This window comes from Entelurus aequoreus, linkage group LG03 (assembly GCF_033978785.1).
Source record: "Entelurus aequoreus isolate RoL-2023_Sb linkage group LG03, RoL_Eaeq_v1.1, whole genome shotgun sequence".
Classification (NCBI taxonomy): domain Eukaryota; kingdom Metazoa; phylum Chordata; class Actinopteri; order Syngnathiformes; family Syngnathidae; genus Entelurus; species Entelurus aequoreus.
In genome coordinates, this window is record NC_084733.1 from 53,652,275 (window position 1) to 53,674,892 (window position 22,618).

Consider the following 22,618-nt stretch of genomic DNA (forward strand, 5'->3'; position numbering starts at 1 on the left):
TGACATTTTGTTTCAAACTGAACTTGCACGAACCAGTGGCCTTTTTACAAGACTGTAGGTTGCCATGTGTGTCAATCAGTGACAAATGTGACGTCATAGCAAAGATTTATGATAAGTATGATGTCTATTTTTTTATGCCTGTCGATCAAGCCACACCCTACGACGATCAACTTAATGGGCACTCTCTTCTTTAGACCTTTTAGCCGCAACTTTCTGTTGGAAGGTTATGCAAATGGTTGAGCCATTGTCTTCAATGACACCCTGGTCATTTTTTAAGTACCCAAAATGTTCCCACACAGACTTCAGCTTTTCTTGGGGGTGGGCCATTTTAGGATAATGTAGCATGCTCACGTGTCTCTCCCTTAGTGCGTATAAGCACAAGCACCGCTGGTGTAACATGGTTTTCATTCCGTGCAGGTTGTGCTGAAAATAACGTACCAGTATAATGACCATTTACAGCGAGTGAGGAGGATTGAAACACACGGTTTAGTGGAGCCTTTGCTAACTGTGATGTTTTTAACCATAGTTAATAGTAAAACCAGTTCATCGCAGCATCGCTACACAACATCATCTGAAGCAATTCAGAATCAATATATATCAAATAACATTACAAAAACATAAACAATGTAATTAAAATACATCCCTCAAACCAGAGAGGGTGATTATTTGGAATTGTAATTCATATGTATTGGGTGGAGATTGCTGAATCTTAAATCTAATTGGTTAAAGAAACAGCCTCATTGCTATTATAGTTTAAATGACATTAGGCCAGCATTCCTTATTCGGAAAGCCCTGGACAGATTACATTTATTTGGCAAAACAGAAGCTGAAATCTGATTGGACAAAAAAAATCTACACATCTTGGAAGCAGGGCAGATAGACTGCTGGGAATAAATGTATACAATCTGGTGGAACAATACTAAGAATTAAGTTGAAAATATATGTCAGTGCTATCAGTGCTGAGTATGTTTAGGCCAGCAGAGATAGCTTTGCTGGCCTTGACGACCCACCGCTGGTGTAGTATGGATTACATTTAGTTTGGCATTAAAGCTTCTCTCCCTGCATACACATAGCACATTGTGTCAATGTTGATTCTAAGATCAAGCGTGAAAAAAGGAAATTGCACGCTAACAAAGACTACCCATAAAACCATAACTTCCTTGTTGGAGTCAACACAGGGCAATGCAATGACCTCACCATCAACGAAGGATCCATTGAGCTTGATACTGACGTAAACCTTGCCTGCAGGCTCCAAGTCTATCTGCAGACACATGCAAACACAACATTTGAATTCAGTACTTGAATTATGTAGCCACACATATTTGTATTCATGTATAATGTATATGAATAATATAATTCAATGTAATGCAAGATAAATCAGACAAATAATCTGGTGTAATGTATATATTGTGATTAAAGGACACCTGTTATGCAAAACCAACTTTTCTTACCCTACTGGTACATGTTTTTTTGCTTTTATTTGGGATCTACATACAGTAGGTCCCAAGACTTTGAAATCAAACCATGGAGGCATGGCGGATATATTTATAAAAAAATGTTTGTCTTTCTTTCATGCTTCCTCCAAACGATCCGTTTGGAATTTGCCCCAAGTGTGACATTTTTCCCAGGTGTGACGTCAGCCGATTATCCATATGGTAGAGGTTTACCCAAAGTGCTTTGTGCAATTCTGCCATTGCAGTTAGACACTGCAGTCAATAAGCTCCTTCTCTGGGGCAGACTGGCTTGTACATGAACATGCATCTTATGCTCTTGCCATTTCGAATAGAAATTAGCATATAGTCTGAATTTATATATGTCAGTAGACTTGCTATGGAAGCGCTAAAAACTACAATATGGATGACGGCGAGGAGACACAGTCGACGTGGAGGCATGTAATTAAGACCCCCCACAAAATGGTGCATCCTGACAATACGGTCACAAAGTAGCTGGTAAACAGTCTGTAAAACATTATCTATGCAAAATCTTGACCAAAGAACCACCATTACATGTTATGTAGACCACAGGGAAGTGTTTCAAATGTTAAAAAAAAGTCATAATATGTCCCCTTGAAAGGGTTTCTTAAAGAAATGTAACACAAATATAACATTATATGTGAGATAAGTATGTTTAGTAGAAGCCCTTAAATGTGTAACTACATACTTGTGCCTTTGTGTACGTGATGTGAGAGGAATTTAAACACTTAACTCGAGACAACAAAGCAGGTCCAGCAGGTTGTGCTGGTTGCAGATGTTTGTGAAGCCTTCTGCTTAGCTGTTGCGGGTGGCTTCTTAACACACACGTATGCATTGCAAAGTAAAATTTAAATATAATCCTAATTTTTAATACTTAGATACATTTCATTTGTAGTCAATGACCGAGCCCATGGACATGACCACATTCTGCCAGGCCTTCACTGTTTCCTATATTAAAGATCAAGTACGGCAACCCCTTGGGAGAAGAGTGGCCCATTTGTTTGCAGTTGAACTTGCTTTTCTTCATGTTGAATATCAACATGTACTCAAACTGACATATAGCCTGTCTTAAAATATATTTCTGCTCAGCAGTGTTATTATTTGTAAGAGTCACAGAGGGTGAACGGGTGATACAGGCCTTAAGCAAAACATCTAATGCTGTGTCACAGTAGAGGAAGTTTGGCTGTCTTTTTTAAGAAATAAGGGCCGGGGTGTAGTGGAGCATGCAGCGTTTACCACAATGTGGTGCCCCACAAGCGTTGGCGGGTGGACGGCAAAGGAAAAAGTTGTTACAGCTCTAAATGTCATGCTGATAACAACTTGAACCTGAGCATAAGTTCTGCCCTAAATAGAAGCATTCTGTTTTGTGTGCATAATGACAAAAGGAAGATGGAAAAAAGAGAAGAGAAGGAACAAATTCTTTGTTTCTCTTTGCAGGTCAACAATTATTAAAACTTAAAGGCCTACTGAAACCCACTACTACCGACCACGCAGTCTGATAGTTTATATATCAATGATGAAATCTTAACATTGCAACACATGCCAATACGGCCAGGTTAACTTATAAAGTGCAATTTTAAATTTCCCGCCACACTTCCGGTTAAAAACGTTTTATTATGCTGACGTATGCGTGTGACGTCACGAGGGCAAGGGAAGTATTTGGAGCCCGTAGAAAAAGCTCTGTTTTCATTTCATAATTCCACAGTATTCTGGACATCTGTGTTGGTGAATCTTTTGCAATTTGTTTAATGAACAATGGAGGCTGCAAAGAAGAACGTTGTAGATGGGATCGATCAGTGTATTAGCGGCTAAGTACAATACTTACAGCAACACAACAAGGACTACTTACTTAGCAGACGCCTAGCCGATGCTAGCCGCCAAACCCACGGATGAAGTCCTTCGTCGCGCCGTCGATCGCTGGAACGCAGGTGAGCACGGCTGTTGATGGGAAGATGAGGGCTGGCTGGCGTAGGTGGAGCGCTAATGTTTTTATCATAGTTCTGTGAGGTCCGGTTGCTAAGTTGCTAAATTAGCCTTAGCGTCGTTAGCAACAGCATTGTTAAGCTTTACCAGGCTGAGAATTTTTAACCGTGTAGTTACATGTACATGGTTTAATAGTATTGTTGATCTTCTGCCTATCCTTCCAGTCAGGGATTTATTTATTTTGTTTCTATCTGCATTTGAGACAGATGCTATCACGTTAGCTCATGCTACAGAGCTTCGTCGATGATGGGTGTCCTTCGTCGCGCCGTCGATCGCTGGAACGCAGGTGAGCACGGCTGTTGATGTAACCGTGTAGTTACATGTACATGGTTTAATAGTATTGTTGATCTTCTGTCTATCCTTCCAGTCAGGGGTTTATTTCTTTTGTTTCTATCTTCATTTGAGAACGATGCTATCACGTTAGCTCAGTAGCTAAGTGTGTCACCGATGTATTGTCGTGGAGATAAAAGTCACTTTGAATGTCCATTTCGCGTGCTCGACTCTCATTTTCAAGAGGATATAGTATCCGAGGTGGTTTAAAATACAAATCCGTGATCCACAATAGAAAAAGGAGAGAGTGTGGAATCCAATGAGCCAGCTTGTACCTAAGTTACGGTCAGAGCGAAAAAAGATATGTCCTTCACTCTAACGTTCCTCATCCACAAATCTTTCATCCTCGCTCAAATTAATGGGGTAATCGTCGCTTTGTCGCTCCGAATCTCTCTCGCTCCATTGTAAACAAAGGAAAATTGTGAGGAATATTACCTCCTGTGACGTCACGCTACTTCTGGGACAGGCAAGGCTTTTTTTATCAGCGAGCAAAAGTTGCGAACTTTATCGTCGATTTTCTCTACTAAATCCTTTCAGCAAAAATATGGCAATATCGCGAAATGATCAAGTATGACACATAGAATGGATCTGCTATTCCCGTTTAAATAAAAAAAATTCATTTCAGTAGGCCTTTAAATACATTCCTAGCTCAAGGACGATTTAAGTAAGCAGTAGAAAATAATTTTAAATGGTGTTTTTTTTTAAATCCACTGGAGCAGTACATTTAGATTTAATTCTACCAATCTCTAAACATAAAGCTGCTGTATGTAACCGGTTAAAATAAAAAATAAAAACATTTTCAACCAAAAAATATAAGAACACCAGTACCCGTTAGCTTATGTTACTAATATTGGTTTAAAAGAATAGATTGTACAAGAACATGCAAGTATTTTTCACAATTATCAATTAATCTGCATAAACATGGTCTTAAACGTTGTTGGGTTCGAATCAAATGACTGCTGTTATTGGCTGTCACAGCTGTGTCGTACACGTACAGTACATGTCAAAGCATGTGCACCTATACACATAAAGTAGTGTAAGACAAAGACATACAATCAACAATTTGCAGTCATGCTGTGGTTACGATAGCTAACCTTAGTAACTAAATGTTACCAAATCATTACAATTAGTTGACAATATACACACAATAACTAATTCAAGTGTGTGTATGTTACATAGGGCATATTTTACATGCTCAGAGCATAAATAGGGCGGGATATAATGCTTGTAGCACATTTGAAAGTTAGCTCCCTATAGGCAGTCGCCATGTTTTGCAATTTTTAAAACAGAACTTGGGTATATTTTTAAACTTATCTGTGACATGCTTAAGTCAAAATACCCAATGTCTAAACCTGCTCAGTGGCCTTGTGGTTAGAGTGTTCACCCTGAGATCGGTTGGTAGTGAATTCAAACCCTGGCTGAGTCCTACCAAAGACTATAAAAATGGGACCCATTACCTCCCTGCTTGACACTCAAGCATCAAAGGTTGGAATTGGGGATTCATTCACCAAAAATGATTCCCGGGCGTGGCCACCGGTGCTGCTCACGGCTCCTCTCACCTCCCAGGGGGTGATCAAGGTTGATAGGTCAAATGCAGAGAATAATTTCGCTACACCTAGTGTGTGTGTGAAAATCATAAGTACTTTAACTTTAACTAAACAACATTTGGTTTTAGGGGGGGGGCTGTCCTGTCTTATGCAAATGATCAGATCCCAGACAGTTATTTTTTATTCCGTGTCCTGACCAAGGTCTAAAGCAAGGATGCTCACATTGTTTACCTACAAGGGCCAAAGTGAAAATGTGCCAATTGGCCATAGGTGTACAGACGCACGGTGAAGAGTCTAGCTTTTACTGCCATATATAGATAGGTAGTGAAGATAGTTTCCGTTTGATTAAGGGCAACTAGCTAGTCTTTGCTATGCCATCAAAGACTCTGTAAACTTGAATGAGGTGAGCATGAATACATAATGCATTTGGGAAGCTATCCTTTGGTGGGCCATACCAAATGGGCCTCACTTTGGGCACCTCTGGTCTAGAGTAACAACAGGACCAGATAACAATCAGTAATAAACTGTACCCAAAATGTACACCACTGCTCTGATGTCCTCTGTGACAATATTAACAATAAATGATAGGAGGGGTGTAACGGTACACAAAAATTTCGGTTCGGTACGTACCTCGGTTTAGAGGTCACGGTTCGGTTCATTTTCGGTACAGTAAGAAAACAACAAAATATAAATTTTTTGGTTATTTATTTACCACATTTGTAAACAATGGCATAACATACATATATACACAGGGTCCATTGCCAGGGTTAATGTGGTCAACATATATAAAATAAAAACGAAAGATAAGGCTCAGAATGGTTTCTTAACAAAACCTTTCTACATATAAAGTGCTTTTTTTGATTGATTGATTGAGACTTTTATTAGTAGATTGCACAGTACATATTCCGTACAATTGACCACTAAATGGTAACACCCCAATAAGTTTTTCAACTTGTTTAAGTCGGGGTCCACGTTAATCAACATTAAACTGCCTCAAGTTGTTGCTCAGATTAAATCAAATGACAAAACTTTTCTTCTACATATAAAAAGTGCAACATTAAACAGTTCAAGTCAACTCAGCCTCAGATTAACTTTTCTTTTCCACCCCAGCCTGGCTAACTTGGCAGTAAGAGGATACATGGGCTCATTGTTCTTCCACCATAGAAGTGGGTCAAAATCTAGTTTTTAATGCAATATGGACTTATATCTGCTGCTATAAAAACATTTGTTATTGCTTTAGCCCTTCCTGACTCGCCGAGGAGAGGCTGCTTGAATACGGTGGTGACGCTTCAAATGGGTTAGCATGCGTTATGAGAGTAGCGTATGTGTGTGTGTGGCCCTTTAATATGTGACAGCATGTGAGGTGAGTGTGTGGGCGAGCAAGTTGAGGGAGTGGTAGCGAGTGCGGGGAGTGGCTAGTGTTTTGTTGGATTGGCTGTGTGCAAGACTTCAATAAAGCCATGATTTGCAACTAATCGCCGGACTCGTCATTTACCCTGGAGTCCGGAGCTGTGGAGACCCACTGCCGGGCAGAGTGAAGGGTGTTGCCCCCGAGAATACATCGGCCCTGGAGGAGTGTCTCCCCTGCGCTCCTCGACTACCGTCTGGGAGCCGGAAGCAGGAAAGGTGCAACACATGTTTGACGTGTTGTCAGAAGCAGCTGCTGAACAATGTCGGCAAACCTCCGTCCTCCATTGTTGTATCGCGCAGCCAAAGTGTTCCCAAACGGGAGATCTTAACGAGGCAGGAGGGTCTTCCAGCTCTGGCTTTTACATGTTGTCCTAGCCCGGTCGCTGCTAGCATGTGTACTCATTCGAAACCCCCGTACCGAAACGGTTCAATACAAATACACGTACCGTTACACCCCTAAACGATAGTAATGTGACAATAAGCGATAGTAATGATAACCTTAATAATAACTGCGGTTAAGCTTCCAACGGTTAACACACCCATTTTGAATAAAAAATATCAAGATCGATAAATGCACTTTGATAAACTCACTGACTGGCACTAGCTGGCTATCTTAAATGCTAACATGAAAACAAGAGCTTTTTACATCTTTCCAACAACATACCCCAATCTAAGTGTTTTTTTAACATATTGCGGTCTGAGCAACTAAGCTATTCAATTAAACACATTAAACCTACAGGCTGTGCTGTTAGTGTATTTCAAAGTGATCGGTTTATATTCAGAAGAAAAGAGATGCGGTGCGTTCCAGGAACACTGAACAGAGTTGGACACCCACCAGAAATTATAAATAATAATAACAGTTTTTATTTTTTAATGCATTTTTCATTTAAATAAATCTTAAAGTGCTTCAGTACTAACCAGATAGTATACTAAGACTAAAACACTATCAATGAAGCACAAGAAAACACAAAACATGCAAATTAGTGGGTTTTTAAAAATGTGTCTATATATTTTATTTTATTTTAAAATTAAATTTAAAAAAGTCAAAAAGTCAAAAGATTTCAGTGTGGGTGTATGAGTTCTGTTTGAGCACATTCAACAATACCACAATAGTTAATACAACAGTGATAACTTTGGTCACAATAACAGTAACATCAAATTTTCATATTGTTACATCCCGAACCGGAACATTGGCAGCAGGTAACACAAAAATATTTGTGTTTCAGACTTGACAGTTAGGCAAACCACATATGTGTTTACAAACAAATATTATTTATTGTCCTTTAAGAAGAACATCACTTCTGGTTATTACTGAAGATTTAAGGACCTTAAGACGAAAAACGAATGACAATTAAAATAAATGCTGAATCAATCAATCAAAGTTTATTTATATAGCCCTTAATCACAAGTGTCTCAAAGGGCTGCACAAACCACAACGATATCAGATTCCACATCAGGGAAAGAAAAAAATCAACCCAATGGGATACAATGAGAAACCTTGGAGGGGACCGCAGATGTGGGGCCCCGCCCTTGGGCTACCGGTGCAATGAATGTTGAGTGGATCTACAAAACCCAAAACCTGTGAAGTTGGCACGTTGTGTAATTCGTAAATAAAAACCGAATACAATGATTTGCAAATCCTTTTCAACTTATTTTCAATTGAATAGACTGCAAAGACAAGATATTTAATGTTCGAACTGAGAAGCTTAATTTTTTTTTGCAAATAATCATTAACTTAGAATTTAATGGCAGCAACACATTGCAAAATGGCATTGTCTTGCTGAAATAAGCAGGGGCGTCCATGATAACGTTGCTTGGATGGCAACATATGTTGCTCCAAAACCTGTATGTACCTTTCAGCAGATACACCTGCATACCATCACAGATGCTGGCTTTTGAACTTTGCACCTACAACAATCCGGATGTTTTTTTTTCTTCATTGTTCCAGAGGACACGACGTCCACAGTTTCCAAAAACAATTTGAAATGTTGACTCGTCAGACCAAAGAACACTTTTCCACTTTGCATCAGTCCGTCTTAGATGAGCTCGGGCCCAGCGAAACCGGCAGCGTTTCTGGGTGTTGTTGATAAATGGCTTTTGCTTTGCATAGTAGAGTTTTAACTTGCACTTACAGATGTAGTGACGAACTGTAGTTACTGACAGTGGTTTTCTGAAGTGTCCCTGAGTCCATGTGGTGATATCCTTTACACACTGATGTTGCTTTTTGATGCAGTACCGCCTGAGGGATTGAAGGTCACGGGCCTTGCCACTTACGTGCAGTGATTTCTCCAGATTCTCTGAACCTTTTGATGATATTACGGACGGTAGATGGTGAAATCACTAAATTCCTTGCAATAGCTCGTTGAGAAATGTTGTTCTTAAAATGTTCGACAATTTTCTCATGCATTTGTTCACAAAGTGGTGACTCTCGCCCCATCCTTGTTTGTGAATGACTGAGCATTTCATGGAAGCTGCTTTTATACCCAATCATGGCACCCACCTGTTCCCAATTAGCCTGTTCACCTGTGGGATGTTCCAAAAAAGTGTTTGATGAGCATTCCTCAACTTTCTCAGTCTTTTTTGTCATGTGTGCCAGCTTTTTTGAAACATGTTGCTGGCATCAAATTCCAAATGAGCTAATATTTGCAAAAAATAACAAAGTTTTCCATTTCGAACGTTAAGTATCATGTCTTTGCAGTTTATTCAATTGAATATAGGTTGAAAAGGATTTGCAAATCATTGTATTCTGTTTTTATTTACGATTTACACAATGTGCCAACTTCACTGGTTTTGGGGTTTGTAGTAATAGTGTGATTAGAGATTGGCATAATAATTTGCAGTTAACCGTTTACGATTCAGTTAATCAAGATCAAAATCCAGGAGCAAATTAGGAAATTTAGTTGAATGTCTATTTCTAAAAGTTAAATTCAATACTCTCTTCCATATGTTATGTTTAATAGAAATCAATGTAAAATGCTTTGATTGGTGGATATAAAACAACTGTGAGGGTAAGAAGAGCTTTAATTATGAGTGTGCTGCAGGCTATAAGGGTTAAGATAACATGGAACAACACCTACGGTGGCTTATTGTCTTCAAAAATCTTAAATGTATCCTTCTTCCAGGAGGGGTTCTACATTATGACTTTGGTGAGTCCCACTCTATAGGAGGATTTTTTTTTCTTCAATATATACTTCCTCTCCAAATTCTTAGAAATAATGAAAGAGTTGAGACTAAATAAAATCCCAACATTACATAGTTTTTCTGCATGCATCAATTAAATGAAATACATATAAGCATGGAGATAGGTAATTTATTGCATTATGCTGCAAAGTTTTAACTCCTCAGTGAAAGCAAAACACTGTCCCACAGCAGCGGTGGGTGCGGTTCAAATGTGACATTCACAGATGTCTGCATGGCTTTTGAGCTGAGAGATGCAATAGACTATGAACACAAAAGCATAATGAAATGATTCGATAAGATGACATACTGATTATGAAGATGGCTGTGATCAGACAAAGAAGTGTCAAAAAATATACATTAAAGTATACATTAAAGTGACAGCTTAAAGGTGCTTTGTGATTTGGCTTTTTTTGCAATGTTGCATTCTGAAACCAGAAAGGTCTAAATCAGGGGTGTCAAACTCATTTTAGCTCAGGGGTTGCATGGAGGAAAATCTATTCCCACATGGGCCCAACGGGTAAAATCAAGGCATAATAACTTAAAAATACTACTACAACAACTTCAGATTGTTTTCTTTTTCTTACTTCGACCCCAAATAGAACAAACATTTTGAAAATGTACATATCACAAATAATCCTTTTGGTGCAGGGTTTTTGAAATAGGTGCAGTTTCAAAAACACCATGAAAAACACAATGAATTTAGACTTAATCTCAGTGTATCTACAAAGCAATTAAACTTTAAGTCACAGCCCATCTCGGATTGTACTACCTCATTTGTCATTCCCACATATTAATCCTGTGCTAACTCAACAAACCATACAAACAGAGGTAGAAACTATTAAAGAGGGTTGAGCACCTCCCTGCCTTCTAGGCATCACTGTGTATCGTTAGAAAAATAAAAGCTGTGCAATGTGTGAACAATTTCAACACACCCAAAATAAAAACTTAAAAGACTGACAGTATTGCAGTAAATCACACACTGTTCACTCTCTTTAAATTCGCACAGAAGACAATAATGTTTACAGAACTATATCAATGTGCAGTGTCTCATGCAGCATTTTAAGTGGGGTTACCAATTTATTTTACTTCTGGAGAAGGAGGAGGAGAAGACGCAGCCCGCTTTATCGTGTACCTCTTGCTTGGTATATTTGCTTGCCTAACAGCATAGCTATTGCGACATCCAGTGGACATTTAGATCTGGCCTGCGGGCCGCATGTTTGACATCCCTGGTCTAAATACAGCCACAGATTATTGTCAATGATACTCAGAAATAATACATTTGGACAATTTCTCTCAGACTCCTTAATAGAGAGTTTTCTCTATAGGGTTAAATTATGGAATGGATTAAGCCAAAAAGTCAAACAATGTACCGGTACTAATATAATCCAGTTTAGGATATTAACCCTTATTGATGAATTACTATTAGTAATCATTATCTATAACATATTAAGCAAATTATATGGCTCACATATTATCAATAACTATTAATCAATGTGAACTTTATGGGTTTATTTGTTTGTTTGTTACAGATTCAGTAGAGGAAGTGAACAAATGTGTTAGCAAATGCTCTGAAACCGAAAAGGTGTAGGGGGAAAAAAAAAGTATGCTTCTTCCTGCTCTTTTCTGGTCATGTTGAAATGTGAAACTGTAAATATGTGACACATGTGGCGCAGATGAACAAATACCATAACCATAGTTATAAATACAAATAAAAATCTATATGTTAAATCTAAATATTAACTCTAAAGTTATATGTTAAATTTAAATCTAAATGTTAAATCTAAATGTTAAATCTAAATGTTAAATATACATCCATCCATCCATCCATCTCAGCTGCAGGCGGGCGGAATGCGGGGTACACCCTGAACACGTCGCCACCTCATCGCAGGGCCAACACAGATAGAAAGACAAAATTCACACTCACATTCACACACTAGGGCCAATTTAGTGTTACCAATCAACCTATCCCCAGGTGCATGTCTTTGGAGGTGGGAGGAAGCCGGAGTACACAGAGGGAACCCACGCAGTCACGGGGAGAACATGCAAATTCCACACAGAAAGGTCCCGAGCCCGGGATTGAACTCAGGACCTTCGTAAATATACATATTGAATCTAATCAAACATGTGAGTACAGCTAAATATTAAGAAAAATATTGAAATATCCCACCATTCCCACACCTCTCAGCTCACAGAGACCTGCCCACATCTTACAGCTTCCGCCATCTTAGTCACAGTCGTGGTGTCCTTGGGCAAGACACTTCACCCACCTTACTCCCAGTGCTGCTCACACTGGTGTATGAATTTTAATGAATGTTTGGTGGCGGTCAGAGGAGCTGTAAGCGCAAGCTGGCAGCCACGCATCCATCAGTCCACCCGAGGACAGCTTTGGCTACAAATGTATCTTACCACCATCAATTTGTGAATGTTGAGTTAATGAATGATGGGTTCTCAGTTCTCTGCAAAGCGATTTGAGTGTCTAGAATAGCGCTATATAAATATATTCCATTATCAATGCTGGTAACAGGGAAGAGGTGAAAAGAGTTCAGGGGCTGCTGAAGACCAGACTCAGGGAGGCCAAAGAGAACTACAGGAGGAAGCTGGAAGGTAAGCTGAAGGATAACAACATGAAGACGGAGACAAAGAGAGGGCCAATGAACTAAACCAGTTCTTTAACAGGTTTGACACAGTGGCTCCGACAAGCTCCTGCCCCCCCCCCCCCGAGACATGCCAGCCAGCCCCCTGACAACCTCTGCGAACCAATCCATCCCCACCTCCCCTCCTCACAGCCCCCAACTCCAATGACTACCTCCCCCCACTTAACACCTCACCCTCAGCCTGATGAACCCCCCCTCCCCCAATCACCTGAGACCCCCCCAGTGTGTCTGTCTGCAGAACAGGTGAATGCACAGCTAAATAAGCTACAAACAGGCAAGGCCGCGGGTCCTGACGGTGTGAGCCCCAGGGTACTCAAAGCCTGCGCCCCACAGCTGTGTGGTGTGCTCCAGCACATCTTCAACATGAGCCTTAGGCTGCAGAAAGTCCCCACACTGTGGAAAACCTCATGCGTGGTCCCCATCCCCAAGTGCACGCGACCCAGCACGTCGAAGGACTACAGGCCGGTGGCTCTAAAATCCCATATCATGAAGACCATGGGGAGGTTGGTCCTGGAACAACTCCGCCCTACAGTCAAGCCCCACCTGGACCCACTCCAATTCGCCTACCAGCCCCTGCTAAACCGAGCCCACACCCACCTAGACAAGCCTGTGAGCAGTGTGAGGGTCATGTTTTTTTACTTCTCCAGTGCTTTCAATACCATACGGCCTGGGCTACTGGGTGTGAAGTTGGAGACGATGCAGGTGGAGGCCCCCTTGGTGTCCTGGGTTGTTGATTGCCTGACTGACAGACCACAGTACGTGCGACTGCAGGACTGTGTGTCTGACAGGCTGGTCAGCAACACCGGGGCTCCGCAGGGCACAGTCCTCTCCCCCTTCCTCTTCACAATCTACACCACCGATTTCCACTATCACTCAGAGTCCTGCCACCTTCAGAAGTTTTCTGATGACTCTGCGATAGTGGGGTGTATTGAGGATGGTGATGATGAGGAATACAGCGTACTGGTGGAGGACTTTGTCACATGGTGTGGAAAGAACCACCTCCAGCTTAATGTGATGAAGACCAAGGAGCTGGTTGTGGACCTGGGAAGGATGAGGAGTACTCCGGCGACCCCTGTTTCCATCAGGGGGGTCGAAGTGGACATGGTTGAGGATTATAAATACCTGGGAGTACACATCGACAACAAGCTGAATGGGTCAAAACACGCTGAGGCACTCTACAAGAAGGGACAGAGCCGCCTCTACTTCCTCAGGAGGCTAGGATCCTTCAACGTCTGTACAAAGATGTTGAAGATGTTCTACAAGTCGGTGGTGGCGGGCGCCTTCTTGTACGCCGTGGCCTGCTGGGGCAGCGGGCTGAGAGCGAGGGACGCAAACAGACTGGACAAGTTGGTAGAGAAGGCCAGTAACGTGATGGGACTGGAACTAGACTCTCTGGCGGTGGTGTCAGAGAGGAGAAGTCTAGCAAAACTCCTAGCCATTATGGACAACACCTCCCACCCACTACACTCGGACCTTGTGGAGAGAATGAGCACGTTCAGTGGAAGGCTCAGACTCCCAAAATGCAACACGGAACGACACAGAAGGTCCTTCATACCGACAGCCATCAGACTGTATATTGCTAATGTTCCTTGACTGCACTTAAATGTAGAGTATATGTAGAATATATTTATATTATTTATATATTATATATATAATATATTATATATATATTATATTATTCATTATTATTATTGTCTATTGTGAGCGAACTGTGGTGCTGAATTTCCCCCAGGGATCAATAAAGTACTTTCTTTTCTATTCTATTCTATTTTATTTTTATTATTATTATTACACATTTCAGTTTAACATTTCAACATGTCCAAAAAAGGACAAAGAGATCTTAATTATTCCTACTCCTATTTATTTCACTTCCTGCTTAGTCTGCTTGTCTTCAGTAAACTACAAGCTTTCTTGTACATCATCTTTAAGAGAGGCTTTCTTCTATGACGACAGCCATGCGACCAATGATGTGCTGCGTATGATCTGAGCATGGACAGGCTGACCCTTCATTCCTTCATCCTTTGCAGCAACGCTGACAGCACTGCTACGTCTATTTACCAAACAGAAGTTTTTTATATGACATGGAACAAGTGCACTCAACTTCTTTTGTGGATCATGGCGAAGACTGTTCTGAATGGAACCTGTGTTGCAGTTCAGTTTCAGTGTGTTGACAATTGTTTTACTTACGGCTTCGAGCATCTTTACTAGAGCAACAATTATTTTTTCGCATCACAGTGACGTAGCTTGATATGCGTCCATGACGCATGAATATCTGAAAGGACGCAGTAAAGTTCCCGGGGACGAACCTAATTTTTACAATGAAAAACGATGGATTGTCAACAACTCGTTTAAAATCACAGTAGTGGGAGTGCAACGATTGGGTGAAGTTGTCGACAAAATTCTGGGAAAAAAGTTGGCGTCGACAAATTAATTTATTGATAATAATTAGTGATGTCATCGCTCGTGTTCATATAATATTTGTAGAAATGTGAGAGGTATACTCACAGAGGATATTTATTTTTAGACCATTTTAGAATTGTCATCTTTGTTCCTCAAATTAGCCTAAAATGACATAATTTGCTGTACCAGTTAAAATAATTTCATATGTGAAAAATAAACAATTCAGTTAATAGCTGATTAATCACCACTTGTAGCAACTGAGGTAAAAAGGAGTGTACTACTTGGTTGTAAACAGCAGAGGCACTATTGATGATGGGACTACGTTTTCCCATTCAAAGCATGCAGAAAAACGTTACTATTTTATGTAAGTGTGACTTACTACTGAAATAATAAGTGTGTCACTATTCATGTTGGATATTGATGTGTATGTACAAAACATGTTTGTCTTTTTGCTTGAGCTTAGCTTTTTCGCTATAAAAAAACTGCAACATTATGTTTACAGCAGAATTCTTTTTACCTTTTTGACCTCAAGCCCAACTTGTCCGCAACAGAGGAACCTGAGGGTCACTCAAATTATAACACTGACTTAGTACTCTTACTCTTGATTTGAATCATATTTAATAATTAATTCTAGACTACTTACAGTTTACAAACGTGTTGAATAAGGTGAAACCATGTGTTGATCAAAAAGATTATTATTTAACAAGTAAACCTTAGGTTTAGGTTAGGCTGATTAGAAAAAAAACAATAACCAAATATACTGCATACGAAAGGGCTCAAATAACTGAGGAAAAAATAAATGTACATATACAAACCCCGTTTCCATATGAGTTGGGAAATTGTGTTAGATGTAAATATAAACGGAATACAATGATTTGCAAATCATTTTCAACCCATATTCAGTTGAATATGCTACAAAGACAACATATTTGATGTTCAAACTGATAAAAACATTTTTTTTTTTGCAAATAATCATTAACTTTAGAATTTGATGCCAGCAACACGTGACAAAGAAGTTGGGAAAGGTGGCAAAAAATACTGATAAAGTTGAGGAATGCTCATCAAACACTTATTTGGAACATCCCACAGGTGAACAGGCAAATTGGGAACAGGTGGGTGCCATGATTGGGTATAAAAGTAGATTCCATGAAATGCTTAGTCATTCACAAACAAGGAGGGGGCGAGGGTCACCACTTTGTCAACAAATGTGTGAGCAAACTGTTGAACAGTTTAAGAAAAACCTTTCTCAACCAGCTATTGCAAGGAATTTAGGGATTTCACCATCTACGGTCCGTAATATCATCAAAGGGTTCAGAGAATCTGGAGAAATAACTGCATGTAAGCAGCTAAGCCCGTGTCCTTCGATCCCTCAGGCTGTACTGCATCAACAAGCGACATCAGTGTGTAAAGGATATCACCACATGGGCTCAGGAACACTTCAGAAACCCACTGTCAGTAACTACAGTTGGTTGCTACATCTGTATAATTAACAAAATATAACAAATTAGCGACTTTAAAATAATAAATTGGTCCAATAATATTGAAATAATAATTACAGCATAACATAAATTAATTTCTATAGCTTAATTTAAAGAGGGCATTGTTAAGTATTTTTTGCTATTTTAGAATTGTGTTTAAATTGATTGTTTTTTTTTTGGTTGTGTTCACATTTCCTTTCCTTTCTGCCTTGATAGCTGAGAGGATTAGAATCAGAGGAAGGTTACATTTGAAATAAAAATGTTAACATTTAATATATTTTTCTCCTGGTCCATATTTTCCATAGGACAAAAAAATATCAATAATTGTTGATATCGACCAATATGAACAAAGTATATTGTGATGCAGTTTTCAGGTTTTTCGCCCAGCCTGAGTCTTCGCCCACAACAAGAGGATAGAGAAAAAGAAGGAATGAATTGATGACAACTGAATAAAAATGGTGGACTCGCGCAATCCTCTACCATGTAGTATGGCAGGGCTATTCAACTGGCGGCCCAGGGGAATAGGGAATGACACCATAGCCCAGGGGTCGGCAACCTTTACCACTCAAAGAGCCATTTTGACGAGTTTCACAAATTAAAGATAACAATGGGAGCCACAAAACTCTTTTGAAATTCAAAATGAAATAACACTGTATACAAAGCTTTTTATTTACTTTTGGGCTATGTTTAGACCAGGGGTCTCAGACACACGCCCCGGCCTGCACCTTATTAAAACAATTTAATGTTAGTGCGGCCCGCGAGTTTTACATTAACGTCGCTTGACAGCGTCATACTTGCCAACTCTCCCAGTCTTTCCGGGAGACACCCGAAATGTAGGGCGTGTTGGCACTGTCTTTAGCGATCTGCGCACACAGCGTACCTGATCGGCCACATGCTAAGTGCAGCTTCTGCTTTCACACGAAAGTGACAGCAGGGCATACTTACTCAACAGTCACACAGCTTACACTGACGGTGGCCGTATAAAACAACTTTAACACAACATTAACACTGTTACGTTACAAATATGCGCCACACTGTGAATCCACACCAAAAAAGAATGACAAACACATTTCTGGAGAACATCTGCACCGTAACACAACATAAACACAACACATCAAATACCCAGAATCCCATGCAGCCCTAACTCTTCCGGTCTACATTGTACACCCCCGCTACCACCAAACCCCGCCCACCTCAACCGACGCACGAAGGGGGATGGGGAGGGGGGTTGATGTGTGGGGGGGTGGTGGTGGTAGCGGGGGTGTACAATGTAGACTGGAAGAGTTAGGGCTGCATGGGATTCTGGGTATTCGTTCTGTTGTATTTATGTTGTTTAACGGTGCGGATGTTCTCCAGAAATGTGTTTGTCATTCTTTTTTGGTGTGGGTTCACAGTGTGGTGCATATTTGTAACGTAACAGTGTTAAAGTTGTTTTATATGGCTACCGTTAGTGTAAGCTGTGTGGCTGTTGACCAAGTATGCCTTGCTGTCTCCAACGTGTACAAGTAAAAGCTACATACACCATGTGGACGGGTTGGCACTGTGTTTGTACAGGCTATAGAGGATCAGAAAATGCAGTGCTTTCATGGCACGCCATTGATTAAGTTGTTAGGTTGTAAATTGGAGAATATTTGCCTCTGGAGATTTTAATTTAGTTGTAAGGGTGAAAACTGGAGAATATTTACTCCGGGAGATTTCTAAGAGAGGCACTGAGATCCGTAAGTCTCCTGGGAAAATCGGGAGGGTCTGCAAGTATGCAGCTGAGCCGCATCAGAGTGGTCAAAGAGCTGCATGCGGCTCCGGAGCCGCGGGTTGCCGACCCCTGCCATAGCCCAACCCCCAAGTTCAGTTCAAAACTTCGGAGACAAACATTTTCGCAGTAAATTCCTAAAAACACTACAGTGCTCCTGTTGTATCGAGAAACTGCTGGCAAACATAGAACACTGGGGTGTAAACTTGTGATATAGATAACTAAGGCGTTCCACAAGGCACCCCTTTAGGACCTCTCCTCTTTGGCAGTTTTCTTAATGTGATTGATGTAACTACTGTGTTGCTGTAGCTTGTTTACTTCAGATGCAGTCAGTAGTCATTTGTTCAACTGTTTCATGTTTCTCAAGGTTCCATTTTAGGTCTATACTCTCTTTTTCATCATTTGGGCTATTCACACGGTGGTCTGCAAGTTCAGGACAACAAAACCTCTGACATGTTTGCAAAAAAACTAGAGCGCTGTCATGAAGATTTCTTTGATTAGCTTTTATGAAAAAAGCAGAACAGCCCTCTATCTCTGACAAAATATATAAACCAAAAACAAATGTCTACTGTAGAAGACATTAGGTTCTCTGGAATTTACAAAATAAGACTAATATTGAAGGGAAAAGTACGGCTCCCCGGCCCCCAAAACATTTGAGTTGAACATCCCTGCTGTATGGAAACATCCAGTGACGTACCTCAGGCAAAATACTTCACAATTGTCTTAAATTCCAATCGGCTCATTTTATGAAATAAAAAGTGTTTTATAAATATTTCTGCCATGCTTCCGTGGGTTGACTTAAACAATTCCATAAGGGTGTATCAACAACTAGATTCCCTGTTAATTTAGGGACACTGTGTGGAATAAAAGTTACACACTAATGCATACTATTTTCACATTACCTTTTTGTTTTTTTCATTGCGAATTGTGAACCAAAACAAATCAAAGTCCATCCATCCATCCATCCATTTTCTACTGCTTGTCCCTTTCGGGGTCACGGGGGGTGCTGGAGCCTATCTCAGCTGCATTCGGGCGGAAGGCGGGATACACCCTGGACAAGTCGCCACCTCATCACAGGGCCAACACAAATAGACAGACAACATTCACACTCACATTCACACACTAGGGACAATTTAGTGTTGCCAGGTGCATGTTTTTGGAGGTGAGAGGAAGCCGGAGGGAACCCACGCAGTCACAGGGAGAACATGCAAACTCCACACAGAAAGATCCCGAGCCCGGGATTGAACTCAGGACCAAACAAGAAAGTTTGATCATATTACGCCTATACTGGCTCACCTGCACTGGCTTCCTGTGCACTTAAAAGATGTGACTTTAAGGTTGTACTACTTACGTATAAAATACTACACGGTCTAGCTCCAGCCTATCTTGCTGATTGTATTGTACCATATGCCCCGGCAAGAAATCTGCGTTCAAAGAACTATGGCTTATTAGTGATTCCCAGAGCCCAAAAAAAGTCTGCGGGCTATAGAGCATTTTCTATTCGGGCTCCAGTACTATGGAATGCCCTCCCGGTAACAGTTAGAGATACTACCTCAGTAGAAGCATTTAAGTCCCATCTTAAAACTCATTTGTATACTCTAGCCTTTAAATAGACCCCCTTTTTAGACCAGTTGATCTGCCGTTTCTTTCCTCCTCTGCCCCCCTCTCCCTTGTGGAGGGGGAGTTACACAGGTCCGGTGGCCATGGATGAAGTGCTGGCTGTCCAGAGTCGGGACCTGGAATGGACCACTTGCCTGTGCATCGGTTGGGGACATCTCTGCGCTGCTGACCCGTGGCCCCACTATGGACTGGACTCTCACTATTATGTTGGATCCACTATGGACTGGACTTTCGCTGATATGTTGGATCCACTATGGACTGGACTTTCACAATATTATGTCAGACCCACTCGACATCCATTGCTTTCGGTCTCCCCTAGAGGGGGGGTTACCCACATACAGTATGCGGTCCTCTCCAAGGTTTCTCATAGTCATTCACACCGACGTCCCACTGGGGTGAGTTTTTCCTTGCCCTTTTGTGGGCTCTGTACCGAGGATGTCGTTGTGGCTGTGCAGCCCTTTGAGACACTTGTGATTTAGGGCTATATAAATAAACATTGATTGATTGATTGATTGATTGATTGACCTTCGTATTGCGAGGCACATGCACTGACCCAGTGGCTCTTAACCTTGTTGGAGGTACCGAACCCCACCAGTTTCATACTGTATGCGCATTCACCGAACCCTTCTTTAGTAAAAAATAAAATTATAATTTTTTTCAAATTCAAGACAAAGTTATATGTTTTTTTTTACTGGTGAACAAAATTAACCGTGCATGAACATCACCTTGTTCAAAGAACAAAACCAACACAGTGCATGAACTCACAACAAATTACACACCTGCAAATCAGATGGAAAATTAGAGGGAACACACTGCAAAAAGTCAGTGTTCAAAAACAAGAAAAATAACACAAAAATGAGTGGTATTTTATTTGAACTAAGCAAAATTATCTGCCAATAGAACAAGAAAATTCGGCTTGTCAAGACTTTCCAAAACAAGTAAAATTAGCTAACCTCAATGAACCCAAAATACCTTAAAATAAGTATATTCTCACTAATAACAAGTGCACTTTTCTTGGTAGAAAAAAAGAGACCTTTTTGCTCAATATGTTGAAAAATATTCTTAAATTAAGTACATGCTAGTGCCATTATCTTGACATAATGATATGCGCTCGGCATCATGATTTTTTTTTTCATGCTTGAAGTAAGAAATTATTACTTTAAAAAAGTAGTTTTATACTTGTAAGTGTTAATGACACAGCTTTGCAACAGTTGGTATTCTAGTTTCAAGCATGTTTTACTCAATATAGGTCATACAATCTCAGCAACAAGCTGTAATATCTTACTGAGATCATTTAGGACCAAAACCCTTAAAACAAGTAAAACACTAACATAAAATCTGCTTAGTGAGAAGAATTATCTTATCAGGCAGAAAATAAGCAAATATAACCCTTATTTGAGATATTTCCTCTTACTTAAATTTCAGTTTTTGCAGTGCATTGTTTGGGGGTATCCATAATACGCCTATAGGGAGAAGTTTTTATTTACACGATGAGTTGGGTGTGTCTTGACCTCTGCGGTGGAGGCTCCGCCGAACCCCTGAGGCCGACTCACCGAACCCCTAGGGTTCGATTGAACCCAGGTTAAGAACCACTGCACTAACCCCTGTCCACCGTGCTGCCCACAAATCAAAGTGTTGGACACAAACGGCCCCTGGGCCACACTTTGGACATTGCCGTCTACATAATTACATACATCAGTGTCAACATTCGTACATATAATGTGTGAAATGCACAGTAATTGTACTCACCCATTCCTCGAAGAACTCCTCCGAGTTGGAGTTCCTGGTGAGGTCCCGGAAGTGGATGGTGCAGTTGGCCACGAAGTCATCATACCCGATGGGGGTGTCGTTGAAGACGGTCACCTCGATGTGTCGACCGTCTCGCACTATGAAGGCAAAGTCCTCGTTGTAGGTTGGCGTGGCGGTTTTCTGTTTGGTATGAGTCTGTCCCACTTTGGTGTCGTCCACCTTGAGGACAATGTAAGGGTCCAAGGCCGAGGGGTTCTTCAAGAAAACCAAGGAGTGGCGCCGGGCGATAGTGGTCGGTTTCAGGCCCACGGCTTCTCCGATTCGCAGGCTAATATGGCCGTTAAACTTCATGTCTTGTCCAAAGACTGACCATAAAAGTCAAACGATTAAAAAATTCAAGAATGTCCAAAAATATTCGACTGCTTTGATGCTGACTGCACTTGTTGTGGCGGTCTGGCAACACAACTTGGAACACTTCAACATCCGCCTTCTTTTCTGAAGAGACTCAATGAGGAGCAGAGAGGAAGCCACAATGAACACACGGCGACCGGGACTTGCAAGTTCCGCATAACTTGAGAATTTCAATACACAACCTGCCACTGCGGGTTTGTCCGGTCACATGTCTGAATGCGGAGTGACAGTACTGTATGATGACGATAAGGAGCAGTCGAACTACAATACCCATAATGCAGCAGTCCTGCCTGTCATGGCGACTTGTATGCTTTACACTGCCATCTAGCGACTGCTCTCAACAGGCACGTGACAACAAAACAATAATAGTACACTACTTAAACACATTACTTGTTTTATACTTTTATAACATTTTTCTTTCAACATTACTGTCCATGTTAATACACGAAATCGATTGAATTGAGCGATACGCATAACTAAGCCTCCAGCTGCTCAAGCGCAAGACAACATCTAACTTGACATATGTGACTTAGACTCAATTAGAACCACTGCAGTAATGTTTCCAAATTGTCCTTTATTTGGCTGACAATGATGCATGGATTTCAAACACAAACTTGATAAATACATAACAAAA

General features: G+C 40.8%; 1 protein-coding gene across 2 annotated transcripts in view; it reads right to left on the bottom strand.

Annotated features, from left to right (window-relative positions):
- The window catches only part of prkcha (protein kinase C, eta, a), a 70,132-nt gene extending 47,881 nt beyond the window's left edge, over window positions 1-22,251 (bottom strand). For both annotated transcript variants that reach the window (XM_062042155.1, XM_062042154.1), the window contains exons 1-2: window positions 21,574-22,251; window positions 1,198-1,261 (exon numbers count right to left, since the gene is read on the bottom strand). In XM_062042155.1, coding sequence (XP_061898139.1) covers window positions 1,198-1,261; window positions 21,574-21,924 — 415 coding nt within the window. In that variant the 5' untranslated portion in view covers window positions 21,925-22,251. The remainder of the gene's footprint in view (window positions 1-1,197; window positions 1,262-21,573) is intronic.
- Between the last annotated feature and the right edge of the window lie 367 nt (window positions 22,252-22,618).